The sequence below is a fragment of the Montipora foliosa genome, chromosome 8 (assembly GCF_036669935.1).
Source record: "Montipora foliosa isolate CH-2021 chromosome 8, ASM3666993v2, whole genome shotgun sequence".
NCBI lineage: Eukaryota > Metazoa > Cnidaria > Anthozoa > Scleractinia > Acroporidae > Montipora > Montipora foliosa.
In genome coordinates this window covers 28,170,374-28,182,873 of record NC_090876.1, presented here as the reverse complement: position 1 = coordinate 28,182,873, position 12,500 = coordinate 28,170,374, and the positions used below count along the sequence as shown (strand labels likewise).

General features: G+C 37.4%; 1 protein-coding gene across 2 annotated transcripts in view; it reads right to left on the bottom strand.

Moving 5' to 3' along the window:
• LOC138012837 (pyruvate dehydrogenase (acetyl-transferring) kinase isozyme 2, mitochondrial-like) overlaps nt 1–12,500 on the bottom strand; it is a 145,062-nt gene that overhangs the window by 18,819 nt on the left and 113,743 nt on the right. For both annotated transcript variants that reach the window (XM_068859747.1, XM_068859746.1), the window contains 3 exons: nt 10,375–10,452; nt 4,117–4,193; nt 728–826 (listed from right to left, as the gene is read on the bottom strand). In XM_068859747.1, the coding sequence (XP_068715848.1) occupies nt 728–826; nt 4,117–4,193; nt 10,375–10,452 (254 nt within the window). The remainder of the gene's footprint in view (nt 1–727; nt 827–4,116; nt 4,194–10,374; nt 10,453–12,500) is intronic.

Below are 12,500 nucleotides of genomic sequence, written 5' to 3'. Positions count from 1 at the left end.
AAAATCAAAAGAAGTGTATGTATCCTCCACAAAAAAAAGTTATTACAATTATGAATGAAATATATTCTTTTTAGTATTTGTGGACAGCTGTGTAAGCAGTTCTATTAGAAATTGACTGAAACGTACCTCTTTGGGCAGTGTATGAATGAAACATTAATTTTACCTTGAGCAATTTGTTGTATTGGACACGTAAAAAAAGTTAAGTCAGGGTTAACACTGCAATCAGTTAAAGACACGCTTCAAAGAGCACCACAACAGATGGGTTTTCTTTGCGAAACGGGAAACTCTGCTTTGTCAGGGCATGCCTAGCAAAGTAACCACAGGACTGTGTGGGATAATCATTATATTATCACCACCAACCAGCGGTAACATTAATCCTGTTGTTTGGAGGCTTGGTACATGATGATGATGGGAGTCTTTTAACAGACAATATTTGCATCTTGTTATATGGAAAGGATGCTAATTATTATTTTAACAAATTACTGAGCATGTAATAAGATTCTTGAGTTTTCGACCACCCCTGATAAAGACACTAGACAAGAAAGTTAAAATGTGAGGTCTTTGCTTTGAAACGTTTTAAGCTGCATTCATGATTCTCTAAATTTTACTAATTGTAATATCATTATTGTTACTGTTCATATTTATTGTTCTTTTTCGTAATCATTCTTGTCGTGGTTATTATTATTGTCATTTTTAGTGAGTTATTTGAATAAAATAAGATTCTTACCTTAACAGTCAGGTCTTGTTTCCCCTTGGTTATCAAAACTTTTAATGGAGGAAGGTCACCACTGCTCGCATGCTGCTCAACAACTGCTCTCATTGCATTCTAAATAAATTAAGGATTGAAGGTATGCTTGGAAAACATAAGGATCCTGGTTTTTAACTCCTTCTCAGGAGGAAATCAGCCGAAAGGCAATTATTCAAGAGGCTGTATGCTCTCTGACAGAACTACCAAAACATTTATTCAAAGAAGAATTTAATTAAATAATGCTGAATGTTCTCGTAAAAGATTACTTAGACATCACTTATAATCACAGGACAATAATATTTATACGAGTAATATATATATATTTTTTCAGTTTCAGTTTATTTGTTTTGCCATTTTACACATACCACATATTATGCAAAATAAAATGAGGCAAGGAGACACAAAAAAAGCAGTGCTTATAAACATGTGCCTCCCCATGATAAATAACAAATTACTAGAGATTTGTAAAGGCGAACTGAATAACTTAAAACAACAGTACTGAACTTGTTTTTTTTTATTTTAAAGCGTACAAGAGCAAAGCCCATGAAAAGTTTAGGTCCTTGGAATTGTATAGAAAACTTGCTAATATTTGTCCTATAATAGGGTAAAGAAAAACAAGATCTTGTCTAAGTATTATAGCTATGAATTTCATTGTTTAAGAGGAAACATATTATCAAAACTTTCTGGTAGCAAGCCACTCACACCACTCTCCTGCTCGAAATTGCAAGCTGTGAAAATAATTATCGAGCCGATTGGAACTTTAAAAAAATATGATCCCGACTGTCAATGTCAGGAATATCCAGTAAGCGTTCTAATGCCCGACGTAATCCGTGGGTCAGTGCATGTGTTAAATTGCACACTTGCAATATTGGCCCAATCTGCCGGACTCTATTGTAGTTTCAAACACACGTTTGTGGACCCCCATTCTTTTCGACTGACGTTTTACTAGGGGCTCCAGGGTGAATTCTATGCGACCAGGTTGTTGAGGGGATTGTGAAACACCAGCACCTTGTTGCTGACCATGAGGAGAGGAAGAGGTTTCGGGGAGATTTCTTAAATCTCTTTGTCAACATGTTCTGCCATCTCACGCAACAAATTAACAGCATCTTGCATGTTGTCTTCTAGAAACAAGATCAATAACAGTTGTTGTAACTAAGCGAAGACAAAAATAATCTAGTAGGAAAAATAACTAGGAAAAACTAATTGAAAAAAAGATTGTTGCGATTCAATCTCCAACCATTGACGTGCAAGTTTCCCATGCAAGCATGACAACACCAGAGAAAATGTGAAAAAGGCGACAAAATCAGATTTTTCCTAATCTCTGCACAACGATGAACATACATTGTATATTCTCATTTTGTAAAATATCACGCTTTTCAATACAGCATTGCAAATCATGATTTTCAAGCAGAGAAACATGACAAATGTAAACAACAATTACAACTTTTTCTCCATCTAATATTTGCATCATCACAAATCCGAGATCTCTGCACAACGATAAACCTATAATCTCATTTCACGGAAAGTACTCATTTGTAAAATATCAGGCTTCAAGACAGCAATGCAAATCATGATTTTTAGATATTTCAATTACCTTCTTCAAATTGTTCCAGCGCTTGCATGAGCATCATATCATCTTCATATTCGTCATAAACTTCATTCAGCGTGCTGTCCGTCATTTCTTCAATCCATGTAATATTCTCCATTTTCTTTGTATGTCCTCGCTTCTCTACTCCCACACAAAGTGGTTTGTGTGGGACCGTCTTTCGCTTTTACACGGTTCTGGATTATACGACTATATTTCATTGGTGGAATTACTAAAAAGGATTACTACACAACATGCTTTCATGTTTTTACTTGCCACAGAGATTATCCTGTAAGGATAAAAGAAAATCTTTGATGGTATTGTCCAATTATCCATCAAGATTAAGAGATAAAAACAATGAATCAATACAAGTAAAGCCAGACTCTTGCTTGAAACCCGTTGATTATTGACTTTTCAAGAATTGGTGGCTCCTAAAGGAGCCGTTTCTTGAAAAGATATCAATTCAAGAGCAATGATGATATGTTGTGATGATATCCCAACGACCACATCTTTTCATCATGACAATTTCCAATTCATTGGTATCCCCTCCTCCTAAACATTTTCCGATACTGTACCCTATATTTACATATCTAACTTTAAAGGTGCTACCAGTTTTATGCTATTTATTATAGCATAAGATATGTGAGGAAATTAAAAAACGATTTAACTGATCTACTTTTGCAGCATAAAAATCCCTTTAAACAACCCTTTGCCAACATAAAAAAATGCTCTATACAACTCCTTGGAGGTTTCAAGGTAAATAAGAGCGGCAATCCTGCTTTTAGAACGCTACGCCTCTCTGGAGGAACCATAGAATGTCATGACTAAAAAAACCAAGATTTCCCGCATCGATGGGTTACCATATTTTCTTAACAATGGTGCTCCGCGCGCAGAGCTCCAGTATTAACATAATAGTCGCAGTGAGTGAGCCTGAAGTTAACGAACGAGGTAGCTGTTTAATCGAAAGAAAACATTTTTCTTTGAAATGCAAGGGATTGTGGTTAAATGTGCAAGGAATTGTGGTTATGCACAAATGGAGAAATTAAAATGTGCGGTAGGAAGATTAGAGTGTGCTCTATTTTTCAATTCGCTTCAAACTGAACAATAGATAGTTTTACTGTCATGCAACAAAAAAAGAAAATCGAAATCGACCTTCAATGAAAGAGGCCAAGAACTTGGAATGATGTAGGAAACAAACCTTTTAACCACCACTCCAAATCTCCAGTCTATACAATACACCGTTTCTGAGTTATTTGTCAAAGTTTTAACGCAACTTTATAGAGTTTAGTACCGAGACACCATGTGGTCCAGCTATATGGCAGCTGGCAAGCAACAAAAACATCTATTCACTTTGCTTGAAAGCGCTTACTTCCCACTGATGAGAAGAGATGAATGTGTATGAACACATCTCCTAATGTACTTGAAAGGCTCGAACAGGGATAGACATTATGACATTACGGAACTGAAAAAACATTTCTTTCATTTCTAGGTCACCTTCAACCTCCTTTGGATAAAAATTCAGAAGACCTTAGAATTTGATGACGTCACTATGAAAACCATCTGTTTTCCTTCTTCTCTGAGTGGGTTCCAGATGGAGGTCCAGTTTGGGGGTCCACGTTTTTCCTACTCAAGATCTATGAAAATCGATCTCTCCTCAATTCCACGCACAAACATTTGTAAAATCCCCCCAAGCATAATTGAACATCTCCCTTCCCCTCAGCAGCATTTCTACCATTTAGGTAAACTAGTTTCTAACAATATTGCTATGAATCAATCAACATACCTTTAGCAATTCAAAGAGCATGTGATATAAATGTCCAGGAATATAAGCTATTTGTACTGGCTTTTTAGGATCACAAGCTGCACACAAAAGCAAAGAAAGAAGCCTGTAAATGCAAATCAGCACGACAGAGAAAACAAAGTTGCAGGGCTGTCATTAAGGGCTGGGGGACGGGGATTTCCCCCAGCTACTATGAGCACGACCCCAAGCTACTTTAGAATAGAACCAAAAATAGCTTTGAGGAAGTCAACATTGAGAATGAAATATTTATGAAAGAAAATGAGTAAACGTGAAATTTCTGGAACACGCGAAACCTCTGCTTTACTGTCCACAAAAAGTTTTGAGAGGTGTGTGAAACGTCAGCTTCAATGTAGGCCCACGCGAAAACTCACAGTTGTCAATTTCAATATGTCAAGAATTGAGGCAGAAGAAACTCAAGAACTTTTTTTTAACAAATGCCGCCTCAAGTTAATCGAGTCAAAGAAATGTAGACCCAAATATCTGCCCATTTAAGTAGCCATTACATGATCATTCGGACTCTTGTTTCTTCCTTTCCTATTTGTATTGGGCAGAACTGCATCACGCCGAGCGGTCGGGAAAAACAGAAGTGTCATTCTTCACTGCAGATGTATATGTCAATGTAATACGTCTGCGTTTGCGGGCTAACAGTCAGAGCAGCGCAAAAAATTTCGGCACAGAATGTTCTGAAGGCACAGTACTTATCACGTTCCTGTTCAAATTATAATGATTGGGAAAAATTGAATCAAGGACATTGGATTCAAACCTGCAAAAAGCAAGAGGCTTTCCCTCCACAGTTCCAGAGAGGACGCCTGAAGCATTTCGCCAGTTTTCAACAAGCAAAAGAAAAAAACTAACCACTGAAACGAATGCGACATCACATTGTGAGATGATTCATCACGATTCTCTCTTTAAAGTGGCTTTCTTCCCTGAGAGTTCACTTATGTACATGAGACTGTTAAGTGAAATATTGAATTTGAGTAATAACCATTAAATTTTGCAGGTACCATTTTGGGGTGGGGTACGGAGAGTGGGCAGTGTCTCTTGAAAATGGTTCCCCGCCTACTTCTTTTCTATAACTGGCAACTTTAAATCTTAGTGACAGCCCTGAAGTTGTCTTTCATAAACATTACAAATGTACCCGTACAGTTCGAACGTTTCTTTGCAAGAATGAAAAATAGCCATGTCAAGCATGCTACTTCGCTACTTTTATTACAGTTTAAAATGAGCACCAAAACAGTACAAAGTCTTGACCCTAAAAATAAGGGAAATCTAGATTCCGTGAATGACTTGTCATATAATTATAGAATATGTCAAATATCCCTTATATATAACAAGACTTCTACAGAATGTAACTGTTTCAATTAAATTGGGAATCTAACAAAATAGCCAAAGGTAACAAAAAAGCGTGTACAATGGAACATGTTGATTAGAACGAGAGAGTTAAATTAACGTGATATAATTGCTTATATATAACAAGACTTCTACAGAATGTAACTGTTTCAATTAATAGACCCTTCTCCAAAATGGCGCCGATCGAGGGAGGTCTGGAAACTGGGGGTATAGATTGTTTTGCTGTGTGCGTGCCGAGACCTTGAACAACCAAAAATGCCGCATAATTGTTTGTCCCCTTTTGCAATACTTCCTCGAAGAAGAACAAAAACCTTCGATTTCATCGTTTTGCTAAGAAAAAAGAGCAAAAAGAGGTGTGGATTTGCAAAATTCGCCGAGACGAAGGAGAATATTTTACTGTTACTAGCAATACACAGGTCTGCTCGATGCATTTTCGCGAGGAGGATTACACCATCAGCGAAGATGGGAAAGGAAAAAGGACTGTCTTGAGAAAATGTGCTGTGCCTTCAGTGTTTCAGTGAACTGCCACAAAGCGATCTCGGAGTACTTTAGCAAGCAAAGGCAAGCGCAAAGGTGGAACTTTGGAGGTACCACGTAGGAAACGGCCCCGAGAAAATTGTCAACGCTGCGAAAGAAAACGTGCTGTCATCGACAAACTGGAAACTGATCTTCAAAACAAAAATGCGCAATTGAAAGACCTTACTGAAAACATCGAGCATTTGGAAAAGGAGAAGCAAGACCGAGAGCAGGAAGTTGCCAGTTCCTCCATGGGGGATAAACACGTGTGTTTTTTTGCTGAAAACTTTCGCAACCAAGACAAATTAATTCGATTTTACACAGGTATTGTTAACTGGAACGTGTTTTTACAATTGTTTAACTTCATTGAAGATAGGTGTAAGGATCTTAAATACTGGAGGTCGGATATCAAGGTGGATGAAAATCATCAACAACAGCTGCGACAAGGGAGACCTCGCAGCCTGTCGATGCTTGACGAGTATTTTTTAACTCTTGTGAGATTGAGACATGCCTTCCCAGAGGAACATCTAGCATATCTTTTCAAAGTATCTAGGTCAACAGTTTCCAGAGTGTTCCATTCTTGGATTAACTTACTTTACTTTGAATTGGGATCTCTTCCCATCTAGCAAAGCAAGGATTTGATCTGGGAAACTATGCCAGTTGCCTTCAAAGAAAAGTACTCAGCTACTAGATGCATTCTTGACTGTACAGAAATCAAAATCTGCAAGCTATCATCCTTGAGGACTCAAAGCCAGTGTTTTTCTTCTTACAAAAACACGACAACTGCCAAGGGATTACTAGGAATTGCACCCTCAGGAGCCCCAACATTTATTTCTGATCTTTACACAGGTAGCATTTGAGATAAAGGCATAACAAAACAAAGTGGTATCCTTGAGCTGCTGGAAGAAGGAGATGAGTGCATGGCAGACAAAGGATTTAACATCAAGGATTTACTGGAGCCAATTGGAGTAACTTTAAATATTCCTCCATTTCTTTCTGATAAAGGTCAATTTGATGGAGGAGAAGTTGAAAATACACAATCAATAGCTAGTGTCCGCATCCACGTAGAAAGGGCCATTAGTAGAATCAAGATGTACAAAATCATTTGTGCCCTTGTCCCTTTCAGGGCTTTTAAATCAGATTTGGACAGTGTGTGGTATGTTACTGCTATTTCAGGCCCCAATTATCAGCCAAGAAAGTGTAGAAGATTGATCATGCTTTTAATGAGTAAAATTTTAACCGTTTATTATTATTATTATTATTATTATTATTATTATTATTATTATTATTATCATTATAAAATGGAAATCTGAAATACCACAGTTTTGTGTGTAGTAACACCAGTATTATCATTGGCATTAAGAGATGCACATGTTCATTTTTCCTTACAGTTTTACAATAACATGACTGCACATTGTAGTCAAGTTTTTCTGCTGTGTTTTTCCTCTTCTGTGCTTTGTCTGTTTACTTCCTTAATAAGTAAGGCAAACAGTGAGAAAAATATAGTTTATGAACTTTTGAAGCAAGGTTGTGAAAGACTCCAGAATCAAACTCAATTTTTTCTACAAACAGATTTTATGACCCCTCTTTTGAATGGCTACAGATTTTGCTCCATAACAACCCAGAAATCCCCATTAGGCCTTAAAGTTGAAAGAAAAACTTGTGGTTACGTTTGAGTCTTATAGCACCAATTTCGTCTCTATAAATACAAAGGTCTCTCCTCAGGTTTAAGCATTCATCAATGGACTTTCCATTCAATGAAAAAAAACTCTTAATTTCCAGAATACCAACAGATGGACTTTCATTAGGATCATAAATAATTCCATCGGGTGAGCATCCCATCCAGTAAATATCAGGATGAACCAGCAAGCCTAATTTGAAAACTTCTACTTGAGGTCCTGTCAACTCCTTAAACTCTTTTACAACTGTTGGTTCCATATCTAATCCATATTTCATGGCCTGAGTCTGCACCTTTGTTAGTGCAAATAGACTATGTAAGAATTTGTTATTAATTGGGGCTTTTCTAGAAACAACATCTCCAAATCTTGAGGCAGTGATTCTGAGTGCCCGCTCTTGATATCAAGCAGAGCAGCTCGACTGACTTCTCGTGTTTTTTTTTATATCAATGGCCTTTTCTGGAGGTAAAATAATGTTTGCTAGAAACTCTTTCTCTTCGTCTGGAAGGGAAGGTGGTGGACATTTTCTTACATTTTTCTGGTAAACTAATTATTTGTACAGGGAAGTTAAACACTGCCTCTAGGTCTTCACTATAAATAGTCTCTACTACGCTACGGGGATAGACATCTCTTAACTGATTTGCTAATGGACTTCCCTCTAAGAAATTTCCCCATGGAAGAGACTGGTAGTTTGCTGAATTCGAGTAGTGGAGCCAAGAAGCATACGTGGTAAGGTTGTTAACGAAGATATTCTCTCCAAGTTTTTTAATATCTGTCTCTGTAATAATTCGTTGCTCGACGGGTCTTGGATCGTATAAATACTCTTGTACAGTCTTTGGTGCCATTTCGCGAGGTGTGCGATCGATGCGTGGTTTTACAAACTCGGATTCAAACCATCCCTGTGGTTCCAGTGAAGGGCCTCGAGGTCTATGCCACTGCTGTAGATGCGAAGTTGGCGAGTCATCATCGCGCAGTTTTGCCATTACATGGGTAAATAATGCCGCTAAGTGCTGGCATTTTCCTGTTCCAGCTTTACATGAACACTGTGTGGCAGACTGTGTGCCAACTTCTCCGCTATCAAATACAATTCTTAGAGAGTGAGGAGCTTCCGTCTTCCTCATCGAGCGATAACATTTTGCTTTTACGACGCAACAATCAGCTGAAAACAATAATTTAACGTCCTCAAGGTACGTTTCCAGGTAGTACTTGTCCCATTTTCTCTTGCCCTTTTTGTTTTCCAGCCACTTGCTCGCGCAATCCGAAATATCTTTAATGAAATTCGCGTTCTGTTGCATTTCGTCTTGCATGCTTTCTGCCATGTTGCAAATACTCTATACCCCCAGTTTCCAGACCTCCCTCGGTCGGCGCCATTTTGGAGAAGGGTCTATTGTTTTGAGTAGACCCATTGTACATATACAGTATATACAAGTTGTAAAGGTAAATCCTTAATCTACAAAGACATCGAAGTGCAGCTATCTTTCTTGGTATGACCAAGGGATCCATGAGCTTCTAAGAAATTCTTCTCACTGTGTGTCAAAATACGGCAAAAGAATAGGCGACACCGAGATATCCTTGTGGAAAAACTACCTCTCACAAGTGAACTTCACTCACAAAAAGTCCCTAGAATAGTAACATCTGGCACAACCTAACCTTAACATAAACTTGTAGGGAAATTACTTATCTGGAAAGAAGCAGACTAACAACAATTTTTATAAAAGTGACGACACATTTGAAATTAAATTTGCAAGACATGTTTCCGTTGTGCAACGACCATCTTCAGTTGAAAGTAGAATTAATTTGAAGTTACATTTGAATTTATAATATGCTAAACAAAGATAAATAACAACGTGAAATAAATTGGGAATCTAACAAAATAGCCAAAGGTAACAGAAAAGAGTGTACAATGGAACATGTTGATTAGAACGAGAGAGTTAAATTAACGTGATATAATTGCTTATTAAAAGAAGGTTGCTCCCAGCAACAAGCAATTACATCACGTTAATTTAACTCTCTCGTTCTAATCAACATGTTCCATTGTACACTCTTTTTTGTTACCTTTGGCTATTTTGTTAGATTCCCAATTTATTTCACGTTGTTATTTATCTTTGTTTAGCATATTATAAATTCAAATGTAACTTCAAATTAATTCTACTTTCAACTGAAGATGGTCGTTGCACGACCGAAACATGTCTTGCAAATTTAATTTCAAATGTGTCGTCACTTTTATAAAAATTACTTATCACGGCTAATCGTGCCTCCCCTATTATCACATCACAAAGGAAAATCTCCAAATAGAAGGAGTTGCACAGACTCATTAACAACTTTTGCACTTAAAACAAGTGCTTTCTTTTGACAATGGGAAGAACAATTAATTAGACATTGACTTTAGTTTTAAACGAAGGCAAGAAAAATGTTTTTTATTTTCATTATTGTGTCAATAGAATAATGCCAGGTTTATTGGCTGTGAATTGTCGAGCAGCCATTTGATTTTTTGAAAAGCATGATTAACAGAAGCAGACACGATGGTCATAGAATACATTGTAGGAAACTTATCAATGCTGACCTTGAAGGTACTTTTGTTGTGGTCGTTTTTCTTCCTTTTCTAGCATTTTCAGTCCAAGTCCAACCATTTGGTGTGATTAGACGTTTTGAGCAAAATACTTTCATTAGCGTTATTTTAAACAATGCAGAAACATACCGTTAACCTCGGTAACTTCTACAGATGGGGACGTATAGTAAACCTGTTCACACAGGTAGGAACCATTGTTCACAGCATCTGCTCCAAAAAAACACAGATAAATAGGTGAGCAGCCTTTCATTAATCTTTTAGGTGACGGAGACATTGCAGTAAATAACCGCACCCCAAAATGCATTGTTTACCATGTACCTCACCCTATGAATTCTATCCCCTCAGAATTTGACATCAGTGTATTACATGTATATGTTATGCCCACTTAGATACCGCATTTTTCATTAATTTAAAATATGTACCTTTCCAACAAGCAAAAATAACATACGTGCAACTAGTTAACACTGTAATTATGGAGGGCCCAGACCAGTTTCAACACTTTCAGCAAATTGTACTATTTGGAAGGATTAACTCTACACCACTGTTTAATGTAACAGCAATGTTATGGTACCAAATGAAACACCAATAATTGCTTAACAAGATGAACTGATTAATATGATATAATAATTCACCATGGCAATGAAAGAAACATGTAAATACACCTTATATTTCTAAGAAGATTACGACCTTTTTTTAATTTCCAAGACATACATGTAATGGTAATGGTAATGGTAATGAATTTATATGGTGCATTTTCTATTAATATATTCAAATGCGCCTTACAAGCAAGGGATCTATGGGTGAGATCAGACAACAGCATATATAGGTGCCGCTGGCAGCCGCTATCAGTCCATTAGCGATCTCACCCAGCACATGAATGAATGAAATGAGGCCTGACCACAACACCGAGAGCTCCATACCCTATACTCTTTACAAATAGTGTGTGGGTTCTTTTACGCCTCACTGGGTTATAAACATTGAAGGGTTGTGAGACGGGGCCTACAGTTTATTATAAGTCCTTATCTAAGAGTGGAAAGTCTTAACCATTTGTGGATGTAATTACAAAGGCAGCACATTCTCCTCAGTTATTTTAAGACCCTGAGTGTTAGTCCGGCTGGAGTCAAACTCACAACCTCCCGCATGACAGCTCGATGCTGACTATATAACAACTAGACGAAACTTGCATAGTTAATTATGATTAAGTGACAAGAATTACATATTTGCGTGAGTAACAGAGTGTTTGAAAGAATGTAAATTAGGCTTTTCCCAATTTATATGCATAGCTCCTTAAGCTTAAGTTGAAATTATTTTAGTAGGGGCGGAATCAAGGATTTCAAAACAATCCACACAGCAAGATTGACGACGACGTTCTGAGCTTAGTAAATGTTTGAAGATGTGTGAGGATTTGTCTGAAGAGAGATGTTCATGGAGCAGTTCGTGCCTTTCAAGAAATGGCCTCCTGGAAATGAAAACTCCTCTGTTATTACGTGCAGCTCTCGTGAAGTCCTCAAGACTTATCCACCGTTGGCGTTTCTACTTTTTTCTAAGTGGAGTTCTGCGTGGGGAGCACCATTGTTAAGAAAATATGGTAACCCACTGATGCAAGAAATTTGGGTTTTATAGCCATGACGTCATAGACCGTCTGTGCGTCCGTACGTCCACGCCTCCATGTATGCCAATGTGACCAGTATCATGCTAGTTTACAGCATACATCTTTGATATTGGTACTTACGTACATGTATTTGCTAAATAAATCGTTCCTGCTTTTAAAACCAGCAGTACAAATGCTGGTGGTATTGCTTGAAAAAGTGAAGACAGCATGAATGAAAAAAATGAATTGAAAGCGAGATTGCTCAAATTTGTTACAGACTTGCCAGCCCATGTCCAAAGACATGTTGTCACTGCTTTTCCTAAAAAAACTCTTTTAGAGTTTCATTCCACGAAAAGGTACACAATCGATAACATGCAATTGTCGGAAATTGCTTGAGTTACTTCGCTGAATATGAAGTTCTACTCCTATTTGAATGGTGTTGCGTTATCTGTCACGACTACCGCTGTAAGTCGTATGCAAATTTTGATAGGTTGTGGTTATGGTATTCTTTTCTACTTTCGTTATTAGTATACTGCAATCGATGCCCCCTTTTAAAACTAGCAGTACAAACGCTGGTGACATTGCTCAAAAAAGTGAATATGAACAAAAAAACTAATCTAAACTAAAAACAAATCATTCTGTGCGCTATAACTTTACGAGAACT